General features: G+C 38.7%; 1 protein-coding gene across 1 annotated transcript in view; it reads right to left on the reverse strand.

The window, feature by feature from the left end:
• Positions 1 to 2,870: 2,870 nt before the first annotated feature.
• Positions 2,871 to 18,208, reverse strand: part of LOC102956353 — a 50,320-nt gene continuing 34,982 nt past the window's right edge. Inside the window, exons 6-9 of the mRNA XM_007096859.3 lie at positions 14,438 to 14,523; positions 12,029 to 12,155; positions 10,615 to 10,713; positions 2,871 to 4,789 (exon numbers count right to left, since the gene is read on the reverse strand). Of these exons, the coding sequence (XP_007096921.2) occupies positions 3,096 to 4,789; positions 10,615 to 10,713; positions 12,029 to 12,155; positions 14,438 to 14,523 (2,006 nt within the window). The 3' untranslated portion in view covers positions 2,871 to 3,095. The remainder of the gene's footprint in view (positions 4,790 to 10,614; positions 10,714 to 12,028; positions 12,156 to 14,437; positions 14,524 to 18,208) is intronic.

An 18,208-nucleotide genomic window follows, 5' to 3' on the forward strand; every position in this document is an offset into this window, starting at 1 on the left:
ATATTTGGAAGATTAACAAGAAAAGTAAAATAGAAGTGATTATTAAAAATATGTGATGCTCGGTGCCTGGATGGCTCAGTCAGTTAAGCGTGTGACTCTTGATTTCAGCTCAGGTCATGATCTCACAGTGTGAGATTGAGCCCTGTGTTGGGCTCTACTGCTAAGTGTGGAGCCTACTTGGGATTCTCTGTCTCTCTCTCTCTCTCTCTCCCTCTGCCCCTCCCTGCTCACTCACTCTCTCTCTCAAAATAAATAAATAAACATTTAAAAATGCGATGTTGTATGTTATCTATACTTGAATTAAAAAATAAAAATAAAAACGTGATGAGTACATGTCTGTTCATTTTACTATTCTATTTTTGTTACGTTTGGTATGTTCTACAATAAAAAAGTTAAAATAAAACAAGTTACAGAGGAGTGGGTAGCTATCTCATTAAAACATACTTTTGTTAGACTCAAATGTGGACCATACTTGAGAACAGAAGGAAACATCACAAGATAAAAACCAAAGTTTTAACAGTAGATGGATGAGCAATAGTGAATGTGATTCTTTTTAATTTACACTGTAACTTTGGTATGGGGTAAACTTTGTTATGTAACTTTGTAAGAGGAATGTAGTGACCTTTGAAAAGAATTGTATGCATATAGGGAAAATAAAGCTTAATTTGAACAGGTATGATGGTATCAGTATACCTTAAAGTAGCAACTAAGGCAGTATAGCAACCACAACCTGTTTGTCTTTATGAATTCTTTGATTAGTGTACATTCCTATCCCCTCACCATTACCTCAATAGGGAAACTCTTAGTTTCAAAATGATTTATGAAATAAAGTACTGAGATAATATTCATTCAAGTTTCATATTAAACCATCTTTTTTTAAAAGTTTTTTATTTATTTTGAGAGAGACAGAGTAGCGCAAGTCAGGGAGGGACAGGGAGAAAGGGAGACAAAGAATCCCAAGCAGGCTCCCCGTGTGGGACGTGGGGCTCAAACTCCTGAAACTGGGAGATCACCTGAGCCAATACCAAGAGTCTGATGCTTAACTGCCTGGGCCACCCAGGCTCAACAGTCTTATAAGAACAGCATCAAGAATAAAAATCTAATTAAATCAATCTAGAGGATGAGAGAATAGGGAAAGGGTTGTGAAAACTTGAGCTAGAGGGACTCTTCTTGTATAGTGTACTGATTAATTTTAGAACACAAAAGTACTGTACCACCCACTAAATTTAACTAACTTCCATAATGCCTTAAATTTTCTCTTATAATTATTCTTTTTGGTCAGCAATGGATTTCTCAAAGTGTGTTCATAACCCAAAGATAGTAAATATTATGGAGGGGAAAGAATTCATGGTCAGGATTGGGAAACAGTGTGCTGAATAATAGTAATATTTTCTTTATTGCAGGTCTTCTTACAACCTTTTAATTTGGCTTGCTCAAAGTGTAATTCATTGGCAATAAGGGAATTTGGTTATGTACCACAATATGCAATGAGACAGAGTCCTCTCCTCCAATGGTATTTAGGAGATTATTATCTCTTGAACATATTTTGGAGAGTCTGATTCAGAATATTTTCTAATATGAAAATATGTTATATGCCAAATATATGTCAATGAATTATGATCAATGTAGCAAATAATATTTTAGGGGCACCTGGCTGGCTCAGTCGGTTGAGCGTCCGGCTTCAGCTCAGGTCATGATCTCACAGTTCGTGAGTTTGAGCCCTGCATTGGGCTCTGTGCTGACAGCTCAGAATGTGGAACCTGCTTTGGATTCTGTGTCTCCCTCTCTCTCTGCTCCTCCCCAGCTTGCACTCTGTCTCTCCCTCTCTCAAAAATAAATAATAAACATTAAAAAAAATTTTTTTTAAAGATGAATTTAAATTACATTTGGGAAAACTGATCAGGACACTTGAAAGGGCCAGAAGCATCATTTTCCCCACTTAAAATAATGGAAGTAGGCTCTGAAATGTGGGCATCTGAAAATTTACTCTTCAACATATTATCAGATACAGATAATGAGAAAAGCTGTGGTTAGTAAATTTTGTTTTGATTTCTCATTTAAGACAGTAATAATTTATATAGTTGTATTTTAATGGAGCCACTTGGCTATAATTTTCTTGATAAAAAATTATCTTTCCCTTAAAGAAGTAATTAGAAAATGTAGTAAAATGACTTCTGCTTTTGGAATTTGCTGTAGAAAAATGACCTCCCCTTGATTTTATAAAAAATCTCTACAACTCTAAAGGAATTTCTTCCATAGTTTTTTTGCAGTATGAATTATCTGGTGCAGCAAAATTTATGAGCTCTAAAATGGAGGCCTTTCTGCCTTTATGATGTCCTAAAGCTTCTGTCACAGAATAAATTATCTGGTGTTCAAAAAAGGATAGATGGTAAAACCAGACCAAACCCAAACAAGAAACAGAAAGGGATAGATGGTAATAGAATGCTTATATCTTACTGTATTCAAAAATATTCCTACCCTTTGACTTCTCTAATAGCATATAATGATAATACCAGTGATAATAATAGATACTGAGTATCAGATGCTGTCCAAAGGGAGTTACATGTGTTTAATCATCTATAATTCAATCAATGTAATATCATTACATTATTTTACACAAAGAAGCTGAGGCAAAGAGAGGTTAAGTAACTTTTCCAATTTCACAGGAAATGGTGAAATAGAGATAGTACTCAATAAAAGATATATTTCAGATTACATTCCAAGGCTATAGATTGTTAAAATTGTTTAATAGGGGGTACCTGGGTGGCTTAGTTGGTTACGTGTCTGACTCTTGATCTCAGCTAAGGTCTTGATCTCAGGGTCGTGAGTTCAAGCCCTAAGTTGGACTCTGTGCTGGGCATGAAGCCTACTTTAAAAATAAAAAATAAAAACATGAAAATTAAAATAAATGTTTACTGTGTTTCAGAAGTTATTTCTGCATTCATTAATATAGGCTTTCTAAAAATGAGTTCATTATGAGCACAAGTAAAAGGATGTCCTACATTCATTACGAACATAATATGGGTTCTCTAATATTCCAGAGGTGTTGAATACAGTTGAAGCCTTTCTTATATTAAATCATATTCAAAGCTTTTTCAATTATGAAGCCTCATATGTTGAGTAAGTTGTGAATGACGTCTAAAGTCTTTACCACATTGGACACATGCATAAGGTTTCTCACCAGTATGGATCCTTTGATGTAGAGTAAGTTCTGAGCCACGACTAAAGGCCTTCCCACATTCCTTACATTCATAGGGTTTCTCACCAGAATGAGTTCTTAGATGTTCAGTAAGATGTGAACCACGAATAAAGGCCTTCCCACACTGCTTACATTCATAGGGTTTTTCACCTCTATGAATTCTCTGGTGCTCACTAAGTTGTGAGCCATAAATAAAAGCCTTGTCACATTCCTTACATTTGTAGGGTTTCTCACCTGTATGAATTCTCTGGTGATATGTAAGTTGTGTGGCACGAAAAAAGGTCTTCCCACATTCCTTACATTCATAATGTTTCTCACCATGAATTTTCTCATGTTGAGTAAGATATGCACCACGAATAAAAGCCTTTCCACACTCCTTACATTCAAAGGGTTTCTCACCTGTATGAATTCTCTGATGTTCACTAAGCTGTTTGCCACAAATGAAGGCCTTCTCACATTCTTTACATTTGTAGGGTTTTTCACCTGTATGAATTCTCTGATGTTGAGTAAGATTAGAATTAGAAATAAAGGCTTTTCCACATTCTTTACATTTATAGGGTCTCTCACCTGTATGAACTCTCAAATGGTAAGTAAGTTGTGAGCCACGAAAAAAGGCCTTCCCACATTCTTTACATTCATAGGGTTTCTCACCTGTATGGATTCGCTGATGTTCATTAAGTTGGGAGGCACATAAAAAGGCCTTCCCACATTCTTTACATCTGTAAGGCTTTTCACCAGTATGAACTCTTTGATGATAAGTAAGGTGTGAACCAAGAATAAAGGCCTTTCCACATTCCTTACACTCATAGGGTTTCTCACCACTATGAATTCTCTGATGGTAAGTAAGTTGAGAGCCAAGAATAAAGGACTTCCCACATTCCTTGCATTCATAGGGTTTTTCACCACTGTGAATTCTCTGATGGAGAGTATATTGTGAACAATAACTAAAGGCTTTTCCACATTTCTTACATTCATATGGTTTCTCTCCTGTATGAACTCTCTGATGTTCAGTGAGCTGTGAACCACGAATAAAAGCTTTCCCACATGCCTTACACTGATAAGGTTTTTCATTAGTATGAATTTTCTGATGTTGAATCAGATCAGAACTACGACCAAAGGCCTTCCCACATTCCATACACTCATAAGGCTTTTCACCATTCTGAATCCTCTGATGTTGAATATATGTTGGCTTTTTGCTGAAGGTCTTCCTACGTTTCTTAACTTCAGAGTGTTTTTCTTTATTATGGCTTTTCTCATGTGGAGTAAGGCATGACAGGTAGCTGAAAGCTTGTTCATATTCCTTACATTTGTACAATTTTTCCCTGGTAGGATTTAGCAGATGAAGAGTAGGTGACACAGAATGGCTTTGGGTGGCCTTTTCTCCATAGGTAATTTTCATGTGCATGTAAAGTCCTTCCTGACTTCCCTGTTGATCCTCAAATTTGCCTTTGCCCTCCATATTATCTCTAAGACCATTGTAATCAAAATTATGGCTGATAGGTTTCCTCCTATTTTCCCATTGCAGTGATTCCATTTCATAAGCTCCCTTTTCTGGAGATGACTTTTTGGTCTCACAACTGGATTCCAAGTCTGTAAGATAACAAGAGAGCAAATTCCTTCTTTTTTTTTTTTTTTTTTTTTTTTTTTTTAACAAGGGGAAATGAAACTTCTAAAATAAAAATGATAGGTAAAATAAAAATTCTGATAAGAACAAATGGCTTAAACAGTGCTGAAATATTTTGTGTAATTAAAACAAAAGGCACAAGGAGAATGCATAGAATGAGGGGAGTTTATAGGGAGCAAAGTAATTAGGAAAACAGTTTAAGTGTGTGGTTCTCAAACTTTGGAGTAGATTAGAATCCAACCAAAGAAGCTTATAAAATAACAAAAACACTCCCCTATAAACATTCAGTCAAATGTCTAGTTAGATATCCAATCTACCAACAAGACCTACTACCTGTCCTATTAAAAGTTTATCAAGGGACGCCTGGGTGGCTCAGTTGGTTAAGTGTCTGATGTTGGCTCAGGTCATGATCTCACCTGGCTTTGAGCCCCACATTGGGCTCAGGGCTGACAGCTCAGGGCCTGGATCCTGCTTCAGATTCTGTGTCTCCCCCTCTCTGTGCCCCTCCCCTGCTCACACTCTGTCTCTCTCTCTCTCAAAAATAAATAAACATCAAAAAAATTTTTTTAAGTTTATCAAGTACGACCACATCCACTACTATCACTCTAGGCCAAGCCACTTGCAATTGTCCCTGCAATCTGTTCTTCACACAGCAGCCAGAGGAATTCATTTACAATGTAATTCATATTACCTTATTCCCCTATAAAAATCTTCTGAGTTTACCATCTTAGAATAATATCCTAAGTTCTTACTTATTATGGCTCACAAGACCTTACTATGGTCCACAGACTCTACATGAGTTTGCCCTTGGCCACTTTTCTGATGTCATCTCTTGCCACTCCTAATTATTCATTTTGTTCTCACCACAATGGCTTCCTTGCTGTTCAAAAATACCAAGTGTATACCTCCGTGTTTACCTTTTGGAATGCTCTTTTCCCAGATACCTGCATGGTTTGCTCTCTCATTTCAGTTTTCCATTCAAATGACACATTATCAAAACACCCAATATAGAAATGCACCTATATTGCATTTATCACTAATGGATATACTAGTTTTAAAGTTTGTGCCTTGTCTGTCTGCCCACGCTTAATCAAAGCAATGACTTTGTTTCATTCTCTGCTTTATTTCTAGTACCTAGAGCCATTACTGGACACTCAGTATTTATCAGCAACTTTAAAAATACAAATTTTCTTTCATTTTTCATTTCCCCAGATGCTTCTGATATAAAAAAAAATTGAGAATACTGCTTAAAACCTTTCAATGGTTTACCCCTTTGTACTTCAAATAAAATCCAAATTCCTGTTCAAAGCCTAAAAGCCCCTGCATGATCCATTTCTTGATTAGTTTTTTCACCTCATTTTGAACCACCACTATCTTCAGGAACAATGCTCTAGCCTTACTGGTTTTATTGAAGTTCCTGGAACATATCAAATCCTTTCCCATTTCACACTCTCACATGCTGTTCTATCTGCCAGGAATGCTCTCTGCATGGCCAGTTCCTTTTTGTCTGAAATGTCCTAACTAAAATGGCAGCTGCTCAGAAAGACTATCCCTGAAAACTCGAATTGGGTTCATGATTTATCTTATTCTCTCATTTATCTGATTGTCTATACTTGTCATATAACTTTAATATGTAGAAGAACACTATCTAATGTGACTGGAACAGCAGCCACCATCTCTGACAACAATGCACATAAGCTGTAGAGTGTAATAGAGGATAGTGTTGAGAAAGGAAATAAACATAAATCAATAAATTGAAGATTGAACAGTCTTTAGAAATGAGTCAGAAATCCAAGGAAAACATGCTTTTGTTGAAAAGCAGAAAGAAATTGTAAACAACAACAAAAAGAAAAAACCCCACACAGCTCAGTTTAACATCAACTCATGTCAGCAAAATGTACTGAGATGAGAGTACCTGGCTTTTTACTTTGTCAGAGAAGCACAATATCATTTATAAAACACTAGGTAAGAACCCAACCGGAATATGGTGATCAAGGGAACAGTGTAAGGAACCAAATGAATCCAGTTTAGGTCCCAAACTGCTCTCCATGTCACATATAGTAACATGATTAAATAGTTCTTTTTTGATGTTTATTTATTTTTGAGAGAGAGAGACAGAGCACGAGCAGGGGAGGGGCAGAGAGAGAGGGAGACACAGAATCTGTAACAGGCTCCAGGCTCTGAACTGTCAGCAGAGAACCTGACGCGGGGCTTGAACTCACGAATTGAAAGATCGTGACCTGAGCCAAAGTTGGACGCTTAACCGACTGAGCCACCTGGGTGCCTCTAAACAGTTCTTTTTATTGTCGTTAAATTAATGGAAGAAAAAAATGAGAAAATACAAAAGGGGTGATGGCTGAAAATGACAAAATGGCGTCTGAAAAGCAGAAGTCATTTCGGGAGGCCTCTTTCATACTTGCCCCCCTCAACAACTCTGGCTGAATTGATTCTCTAAATCTCTCTTGAATCTGTTTCCTTATCCCCAATGCCATTACCAACACTCAGAAAGCCCAGAGAGCACCACACATTTGAAGCAGAACAATAATCCCCTCAGTCGTGTCCTGAGATCCCTTCTTCTAATTTCCATCTGGCAGTCAAGAGTGATATATTAAATATGTAAATCACATTATGTCACTGTCCTACTTAAGATTCTTCATTAGCTTGCAAATGCTTTGGGGACAAAATTCAATGAGAGATAAGAAATACATGTTATTTTATGGTCAAATACACACCCACAACATAAAACAAACAAGTCATGAAATAATCTTTACCTCTGCTACATGTGATGCATTCTGATATTTTTAAAAATTTTCTGCTCTATGTTATTGTATTTAAGAATCAAAACAAAACTGGGGCGCCTCCGTGGCTCAGTCAGTTGCACATCCAACTTTGGTTCAGGTCATGATCTCGATGTTCGTGAGTTTGAGCCTTGCTTTGGGCTCTGTGCTGACAGCTCAGAGCCTGGAGCCTGTTTCAGATTGTGTCTCCCTCTCTCTCTGCCCTTTCCCACTCACACTCTGTCTCTCTCTCTCTCTCTCTCAAAAATAAATATTCTTTAAAAAAAGAAAAAGAAACAAAACAAAACCAAAACAAAAAAAACAAAAATAAAAACAAATGCTGTTCACAACCTATCGGGTCATTTTTATAATCCCTAAGGTTCTGCCTGGCCTAGACCCTGGCAGACTCTCCAAACTCACACCTGGCACCCTTCCCTCACTAGGTTCCAACTATAAGGGCCTTCTTTGAATACCTCCTATTACACCAAGCTGCATCGCTCTATGGCCTTCAGGACACCGTTTCCTCTGCCAAGAATGTTTTTCTCTCTACCCTCGGCCTCCCTACTGCTTTACATCCTTTCAGGGCTCATCCTTTCACATACCTTTGCTTTTCCTCAAAAGTCCTTCCCAATCTCAGACTCCAGCAATGCCACACCTGCAATTCTCTCTTATAGTAAGACAGCCACAGCTCATGGGCTCATGATAGTGAAACTGAGCCCCACAATGGGCTCTGCACTGAGCATGGAACCTGCTTGGGATTCTATCTCTCTCCCCCTCTCTCTGCTTCTCCTACCTCCCCCCCCGCCCCCACCTCTCCACACTCTCTTGCTCTCTAAAGAAACAAACAAACAAACAAACAAACTAAACATAAACATAAAAAAAAAAGACAGCTACTCTACCCACTGCAGCCTACAAGGGAGGCCCCCCATAGCTTTGGATGCTGGTAAGACTGCCACATCCTGCTCTTAATGCTGGATTCTCCTAGGAGGTCTTGACTTCCATAAACTCTCAATGTGACAGTCCCACTACCTTTAGTTTATGACAGGAATAAGTACTCACCCTCCCCAAAGAAACTACTCCAAGACCTATCCTGTAATGCTTGGCATCTCTGGGTATCCCAATACTCCTGAAAAGCCCTGGCTTTCTGTATCCTTGTTCATCACTAGGCCTCTCATCCGATTCCAGGTCTAGACATCTTTTATTGTGACTCAGTGTTCTATTACTCTGACCACTAGGGCTCCAGGAACTCACTATATACTTTCTGCAAATACTCCACAACCTCAGCCTCCTTCCCTCTGTGTATTCTCTTCACCTCTTGCTCTGATTGCAACCTTGAGCACCCTGCTTCCCAGAAGCACTGTTTTCCTCCACCTCACTCCACCTACCGTCCCCTGAAGTAGACATAACAGACCTTGTTATTTCTAATTAGGACAGTACCTCCCAAAACTCAATTTCAAGTAACCATCCTTACTGACCACTACCACTCATATTTCCAGATCACTTACTCTTGTACCATCTCTCCAATATTTATCTCCACCTTAAAGACTCTCCTTCAAAATCAAAACAAAACAACTCCTTTGATTCTATGGTTCACCCTGTAGCTCCTATCCATTTACTGTACTCCTTCCTGGTAAAACTTCTCAAAAGAGATGTCTGTATTTCCTGTCAATACTTTTTCCCCTTTGTCTCCCACCCTTATAACTAACATTTTTCCCATATTTGCTTCCAGGATTTTTTTTTCTTGCACTTTTATACAGTTGAAATAATTCTACATATGTAAACTTAAACCATATTTCTTTGTCCTAATTATTAGGGCACTATTATAAAAAACTTCTAATACATTTTAAAACTCTATTTGTACTTTTGAGAATTCCTCAAATGGGTCCTCAACACTGCCTGGTGAGTTAAGTCATTACCCCACAACAGTTTTTATTGTTGGCTTATTTCTTCCCTAGTCTCTCATCTCGCCCCATCATCGAGAGATTTACCTTATATTTATCCCTCAGTCCTGACTACCATCTTGCAGGCTTTCAAATGCTTATCTAACTTCTCTGTCAAGAATATCTAATGGCCATCTCCAATGCACAACTCTTGACTTCCTTCTGCAGGCTTCCAAACTCTGATGCTTCTTTCTATTTCCAATCCTTCAGCAAATCCTATTAATTGTACCATCAGATATAACCCATTCTCATTTTCTTCACATATTAGACCCCATTCCAAGACACTATCATCTCTAAAGTGGACTCCTGAACTAGTGTCCTCTAACTGGCCTTCTTGCTTTCATTCTTAACCTCATTCTACATAAGCACCCAGAGTGATGTGTAAACAAAGATCCCTTACTCATCTGCACAAAACCCTTCAACAGCTCCTTATACTTAGAATAAAATCACATTCCTTGCAATGGCCTACATGGTCTTATGTGATCTGTTCTCTGCCTATTTCTCTGACCTCATCACTAATTTCCACTTTCACTCTCCTTGTTCTAGCCACGCTGACTTTGTTCTAGCCACGCAGCCAGAAGGCTGATCCTCAAATAAGTGAAGTTCAGCATCTCCTCAGGGCCTCTACACTTCTGTCCCGTGTGACTGAACACACACTTCCCTTTTTTTGCATGGCTAATTTCATTCAGGACTCAGTTCAAAATTACTTCCTCTGGGAGATCATCCCTGATTATCCTAATCTAAGAACACAGCAAGCTCTCCATAAACATTTGCTGGCTAGAGACACCAACTCAATTAAAAATAAATAAAAGGATTATCTTTGGAAGAAATGAAAAGTAACTTCCTCATTAAAACAAAAGGGGAATATGAGAGAAGAAGAATGGTAAATGGGAGTTGGAAAGGAAGTTCCTTTGGCAACTCATATTGATATCACCTTCCTGCTGAGACCTTAGGCTTCTTTCCACAGGCCTTTGAAGAGAGCTTCATGCAAACATCTCCAAGTGTTGCCACCTCACAGACCAGCTGTATTATTATGAGCAATAGCTGCTCCTATGTGACTTGCTCTTTATTCACCTGAGCTCCATCTTCTTGTCATGGCTCTTGTCACCATCCAGGGGTCCTTCCCTTGCTCCAATAAAGAAAACACATCTGGTTTAGGGATCGCACATCCAGCTTAAAAGAAAAGAAATGGGATATGGTCATGGTATAAGAGTCCCAGATTCAAATCCAGTCCACTGGTCATCAAAGACACTGAAGGAAGTGACAGAGGAATATGTGAAGGTCTGAAGGATGAGAAATAAGAAGGTACACAGTGGAGGGGCACCTGGCTGGCTCAATCGGTTGAGCGTCCGACTTCAGCTCAGGTCATGATCTCGCAGTTTGTGAGTTTGAGCCCCGTGTGGGACTCTCTGCGGACAGCTCAGACCCTGGTACCTGCTTTGGATTCTGTGTCTCTCGCTCTCTCTCTGCCCCTCCCCCACTCATACTCTCTCTCTCTCTCTCTCTCTCTCTCTCTCTCTCTCAAAAATAAATAAACATTAAAAACAATTATATAATGAGCACTGGGTGTTGTATGGAAACCAATTTGACAATAAATTTCATATATTGAAAAATATATATATAAAACAAAAGAAGGTACACAGTGGAGCTGTCTACTTCTGTTAGCTAGAATGAAAGGGGAAGTTATTCCAATAAGAGGGCTTAAAGCTATCAGCAGAAGGGAGGAGGGGAAAAGACAAAAGCAGAATCAATAATTGTTTTGCAGAATTGTTTTCCAGAATCAATATTTCCAGCCAAGGAGACACCTAAATAGGTGTTTCACCTGACAGTTCCTTGCTAAGTATGTCTAGCCCATTAGCTCCTTATGTGAGCCAGTCTGTGCCAGAATAGAGCTGAGGACCTGCACAGAAGCCCCCCTGAGCTGACCTGAAGTTACCTTAGCTCATTATAATAATAAGATGTCCTCTAGGGTGCCTGGGTGGCTCAGTCAGTTAAGCATCTGTCTTGATTTCAGCTAAGGTCATGATCTTGCAGTCGTGAGATCAAGTTCCATGTCAGACTCCATGCTGATCATGCAGCCTGCTTGGGAGTCTGTCTCTCCCTCTCTCACTGTCCCTCTCTCCTCCTCAAAATAAATAAATAAACATTAAAAAAAATAAGATCTCTTATCATGGATAGAGTTTTCCACCATTTTTTGAACATACGATGTACATACTGGCATGTTGACATGCTGGACATGCTAATTGAACCAAAAGTGTTTACTTACACAAACTCCCTGCCCCCACCCTGATACACTGCATAAAAATTTCCTGTAATAATCCCACAGGGAGACAGTGCATTCAGACCAATCTCCCTGTCTCTGTAGCAAGTAATACAAAGTTCTTTGCTTTCAACATTTCCTTGGGTTGTGTGCAATTTAGTGCACCTTGAGTTCGGTTACATCTCTACCTCCAAAACACTCAAACCTTTCTGTACAAGATGATCTTACCTAGTGAGATCAGGTTGCTGTAGTTCTCCAACATCACATCCCTGTACAAATCCCTCTGAGTGGAGTTAAGGCATTCCCACTCCTCCTGAGAGAAGTCGATGGCCACATCCCTGAAAGTCACCAACCACTGAAACAACAAATCCATTTATTGTTGGTGAAAATATGGCAATGACTTCGAGGTAAAATGAGGAAAGAAAGAAGAGGGTGTGAAGGAAGGGGATGACAATAAATAGGCCATGGCTGAACACATTGTAACATTAAAGAAATTAGGTGCCTGAACAAAGACAAAACTTCCAATGTATAGTAAGACAATTCTATTATCCAGAAAAGTCTAGGAATACAAAAGGCCAGATGAATGCAGTTCTCCAATTAAATGAAATATTACATGTAATCACACAGTATATTAAGCTTTTCAGATTCTCAAAAAATAATAAATTCTCAACAAATATGAGTTCTTTCCTTTTCTTCTCCCCTTAAAGAAAAATATAAACAAATTTAATGAAATCTTTCCAAACAATTTTTAACAAATCTCTAGGCTAAAACATAGAATTTGGATATAACTTAAGAATTTTTTGAAGATTAAGGCACCTGGGTGGTTCAGTCAGTTAAGCATCTGACTCTTGATTTTGGCTCAGGTTATGCTCTCACAGTTCGTGAGATTTAATCCTGAATCGGGCTCTGTGCAGAGCCTGCTTGGAATTCCCTCTCTCCCTCTGTCTCTGTCCCTCCCTGGCTTGTGCATACACACACACTCTCTCTCTCAAAATAAATAAATATTTTTTAAAAAAGAATGTTTTGAAGATTTGAATTCTTCAAGTCACAATATTATGTTTCCATTTTATGTATGAAATGATCTGCTTATTTGGGAGTATTTCATTTAATTCTCCAACGTCTTTGAGCTCTAAGAATCTACAGTTCTCAAGAGAGTAGGCATTTGGCAGGTTTTATTTCTACTTTCTGTGTTCCTAGGCTACAGCTAGTTTATGGATGCCAATCTAGGTGCCTCGGGTATCACTGACACATTCTGGCCAACTCCAAGGTAAACCTGACTGCTGGTCATCCTCTCATTGGTTCCTGGGTAATAGGACTGTGGTACATAGAATAACACCCTCCCCAAGATGTCCACATCTGAATCTCTGGAACCTGTGAGTATGTAACCTTATAATGCAAATGGAACTTTGTAGATGTGATTAAGGATCTTTAAAAGGGAAGATTATCCTGGATTATCTGCTTGGGACCAATGTAATCTTAAGAGTATTTTAAATGGTAGAGGGAGGGGCGCCTGGGTGGCTCAGTAGGTTGAGCGTCCGACTTCGGCTCAGGGCATGATCTCACGGTCTGTGAGTTCGAGCCCCATGTCGGGCTCTGTGCTGACAGCTCAGAGCCTGGAGCCTACTTCTGATTCTGTGTCTCCCTCTTTCTCTGCCCCTCCCCCACTCATGCTCTGTCTCAGAAATAAATAAACATTAAATGGTAGAGGGAAGCCCAGAAGGAGATGTGATAATGAAAGCAGAGGGCAGAATGATGACTGCTGGCTGTAAAAATGGAAGGGAGCCACAAGCCAAGGAACGTGGGCAGCCTCTAGCAGCTGGAAAAATGCAAGGAAATAGATTCGCCTCCAGAAGAACACAGACCTACCAACACCTTAAATTTAGCCTGTAAAACTAATTTCAGACACTCACCTCCAGAAATATAAGATAATAAACTTATGTTGTTTTAAGTCACTTAGTTTATAGTAATTTGTCATGGCATCAACAGGAAACTGCAAGAGGCAAGATCTCTTCCTTCTCGGGACTCAGTTCCTCACCCAATCTTAAAAGCCGTGCAGAAAATCTTATCATACACTGAGACTTAGAACACCCAGCAGAAATGCTGTCACTTCCAAGTGGGAAACCCAGGTCTATAGAGAAGATCAGTTTGCCATATGTCCCATGTAACTACCTCACCAAACCATTATACTAATACTGCTCTTAAGGGGAGTATTAGTATTAGGAATACTGCTTTTAATACTGCTTCCTTAGGACTCCTGGCAGAAGACTTTGCATGTAAAATATGTAGAATGATCTGAAAAAAATACTTAAACACTCTCTGGTGAGAGGAAAAGCATTTAGAGAAGAATGGAGCTCTTTGCTAGGATTAGCCACTGGAATGGGAGAAATTTGGGAGTGGTTCCTTCAGGCAGCTAAGCAAGGCAGAAAATTTGGGGATAAATAAATCTGGTGCTCACATCACACAACACATCACTTCAGGAAGGAAAAATGAGGGGCCCCTGGCTGGCTCAGTCGGTAGAGCATGCAATTCAATCTCGGGGTTGTGAGTTTGAGCCTCACATTTGGTGCAGAGATTACAAGAAAATTTAAAAAAAAAATCTTAAAAAAAAAAAAAAGGAAAAATGAAACAGTAACTCACATGGGGCATGTTTTCTAGAACTATCAGGACTGATTGGTTTTCTGGGTTCTTTTCCTGGAGATGTGCAAAGTTCAGAGAACGCAGGGCTGGAGAGAGAAACAGAAGCCATGAGATAAACCTTGCCTCAGAGCCCACAAAATAAGCACCTTGACACTAACTTTATTTCACATCTTTTTTTTTTTTTAATTTTTAATGTTTGTTTATTTTTAAGAGAGAGAGAGAGAGAGAGTGTGAGCCTGCCTGAAACAGGCTGCAGGCTCTGAACTGTCAGCACAGAGCCCGACGTGGGGCTCAAACCCACGAGCTGCAAGATAACGACCTGCACTGAAGTCAGATACTTAACCAACTAAGCCACTCAGCCACCCCTACTTTACCTCTTCGAGGGAGTTTGGAAAAATCTTAGCTTTCCTGCAAATCCAATGGAATACAGCTACAGCAGAAAGAATTCAGGCCAAACTTCTCCTGAATCCCCCTGATGCTGAATAGGACCTCACAGGGTGCTAGTTTTCCAGGGCATCTCACATCTTTAGGATAGGGGCATACCTAGGGAGCCCTGAGATCAGCTTCCCCAGATACCTCCCCTCCCCCCCCTCCCCCCGCATATACACACAAAGTGAGATGCTTTGCTCCCACAGCTTAAGGGCTCAATCCTACAAGACTGCTCCTGATTCCAGAAGTCAGTCTGAAATCCCTGGCCACCAGTACTTCTGATCACTCAGCTATAAATTGGGGCCTCCACAGTCCCCTCCTAGGTTTGATACTTTGCTAGGATGGCTCACAGAACTTAGGAAGCCACAAAAAGGATGAAGTATCTAGGCCTAAGGTTGACAAGAAATGCATAAAACCTGTAGGAAGAAAAACTTGAAATACTTCCTGAAAGACATAAAAATAGATTTGTGCAAATGGCTAAAACAGTATTTCCCAACATTGTTTTCTATCATTGCCCCTCTGAGGAGCCATTTTAGACATTTTTTCCTAGTTGTCCCCCTCCAGCATGAAATTTTAATAAGTCAGATACACTGTAATATATGTATTTATGTAAGTATATATAAGTTATATATAAGTTTATATAAATATATATAAGTTTATATAATATAGAGGAGCCTGGGTGGCTCAGTTGGTTAAGCGTCCAACTTCAGTTCAGGTCACAATCTCAGTTTGTGAGAGTTTGAGCTCAGTTTGAGCTCCACATTGGGTTCTGTGCTGACAGCTCCAAGCCTGGAGCTTGCTTCAGATTCTGTGTCTTCTGCTCTCTCTGCTCCTTACCTGCCTGTGCTCTGTCTCTCACTCTCTCTCCAAAAATAAAAAAACATTTAAAAAAAAAAAAAAAAGTATATAATATAAACAATGTAATTAAAATTTTAATATATCATTCAAAACCATTCTTTTCCAACAAAAGGTAAAACAATTGAAAAATTAATTTCTTAAAAATTATTTTTAGTGAACTTAACTTCTACTAGATAGAAGAAACTTTTAACTGGTCTCTTGATCTTCATTCACATATTGTCAACATTTTAACTTCTCAGCCCTTGACATAATTGGTGGGTTTCACAATGTTAAACTTTATCCAAGAACTATGATCCTGAAAAATAGCCATAGCCACAATGAGAGATACCCCCTCATCCTTTATAGACTAGGAAACAGGTGAATTAAATGAACCTCCCTTCCCTCTATGACTTAGATAAGACTGGAGGATGACCCTTCCCCCCTTTTTTAACCTATGAGAAGGCCAGGCAGAACCTCCAAATGGCCATTCTTTGTCTCATAAATGACTAGCTGAGCTGTTTGACCCCACTCACTAATCTGGACAAAAATGCCCGATAACTTTACTTGACCAAACTTTAGTCAGGCTTCTTTCCTTCTCTCAGGCCTTTGAACTTTGGCCTACCCTGTATTCTGAGCCAGCAAAGGATGCAAACAACCCTCTTAACAATGATACAAGCTTCAGAGAACAAAATCTACACTTCTGACTCCCCACTTGTCCCAGTTCTTTCTGGCTTTATCTTCCTTATAAAAAAAAATTCTTTTCTGCCTGACCTTTTAGATGCCTGCAGATCTTATGGTTGGAGTGTTCTCCCAATTACAAGTCTTCCTTCCCTCACTGCAGTGATCCTTTAAATAAAGTCATTCCCAGGGGTGACTTCAGCTCAGGTCATGATCTCACAGCTCGTGGGTTCAAGCCCCACGTCCGGCTCTGTGCTAACAAGCTCAAAGTCTGGAGCCTGCTTCTGATTCTGTGTCTTTCTCTCTGACCCTCCTCCACTTACACGGTCTCTCTCTCTCTCAAAAAATGAATAAATGTCAAAAAAATTTTTTTAAATAAATAAATAAAGTCATTCGTTAGCTAAGTCCAAATTTGTCTTTTATGAGACATGGTGAATAACTTTTGTAGAATCAAACATTACTTTTATTTAATCCTCAAATCCCAAGTCAAATAAAAAAGCATGATCATACAAACAACATCCACAAGGCAGCCAATGGGCATACACAAGGAATTATTTCAGATTAAATAAGACTAAAGAGATGTGATAACTAAATGAAATATTTGATCCTAGATGTGATTCTGGAATGGATCCCAGATCAAGGGAAAAAAGGCTATAAAGGGCAGTACTGGGGCAACTAGTGAAATTTTTCTATGAATTCTGAATTAAATAATTATTATATCTATGCTACATTTCCTGATTTTAATAAATGAATGATAGTGGTAGTCCTTGTACTTAGAAAAATACACTGATGTATTTTTATGAATAAAGGAACATGATATCTGAAAATTACTACCGACTGGTTCAGAAAAAAAGAACATATGTAGAAGGAAAGAGCAAATGAAAAGCTAATGTTAACAATTTAATAAAACTATAAGGGCATATGAGAATTCATTCTACTATTTTGGGGGTGTAATATTATATCAAAACAAAAATTTTTTGAATAAATGTTATGAGAACATTTATACTTGATTAAGATACTAAAGAGACATAACCAAATGTAACACATGAACCTTAAATATAGGAAATATGATAACCAAAATAAATTTACAAACATTCCCTATTTTGATAGTTGTAATGTTGCTATTGTTGTTTTGACACCATTATAAGTACATTTTCAGGTAAAACAGACTAATTATATTAACGTTGTTAGCAACCAAGAATGTCAGTATAAAAGGAGAGACAAAGTTATAAAATCAAATAGAAAAAAACCTTGTTATCATTGGTCTAAATGGAAATATGATTATGAATTCATGATTATGGTTTATACATTAAAAACAAGTTATTAGCTTTGTCCTCTGAAAAGCCTTAGAAGAAATGACAGCCCTATGACAATGAATATTCCTAATATCCAAACTGTAGTCTCTATATGCCATGATCCATAAGAGGAACCAGAACTCCTTAGAGAGATGGCTCATTTTGGATCTGGCACAGAAAATGTACAAGGTGAACTTGGGACAGCTTGTGCCAGAAAGTAAATAAGCTATCAATTCTTATATGATCATGTCAAAAGACATAGGAACTGACCAGAAGGGACTCCCACTGGCTAAAGAGAGAGCAGTTCAGGGTACCTGGGGGGCTCAGTCGGTTAAGTGTCTGACTCTTGATTTCAGCTCAGGTCATAATCTCACAGTTGGTGAGTTTGAACCCTGTGTCTGACTGCATGCTGACAGCACAGAACCGGCTTGGGATTCTCTCTCTCTCTCTCTCTCTCAAAATAAATAAATAAATTTTTAAAAGTAATAAATACATAGAGGGCAGTTTGAGATAAAAAGGAATAATGAGGGGT

Source organism: Panthera tigris, chromosome E2 (assembly GCF_018350195.1).
Source record: "Panthera tigris isolate Pti1 chromosome E2, P.tigris_Pti1_mat1.1, whole genome shotgun sequence".
In the NCBI taxonomy this organism is placed as follows: Eukaryota; Metazoa; Chordata; class Mammalia; order Carnivora; family Felidae; genus Panthera; species Panthera tigris.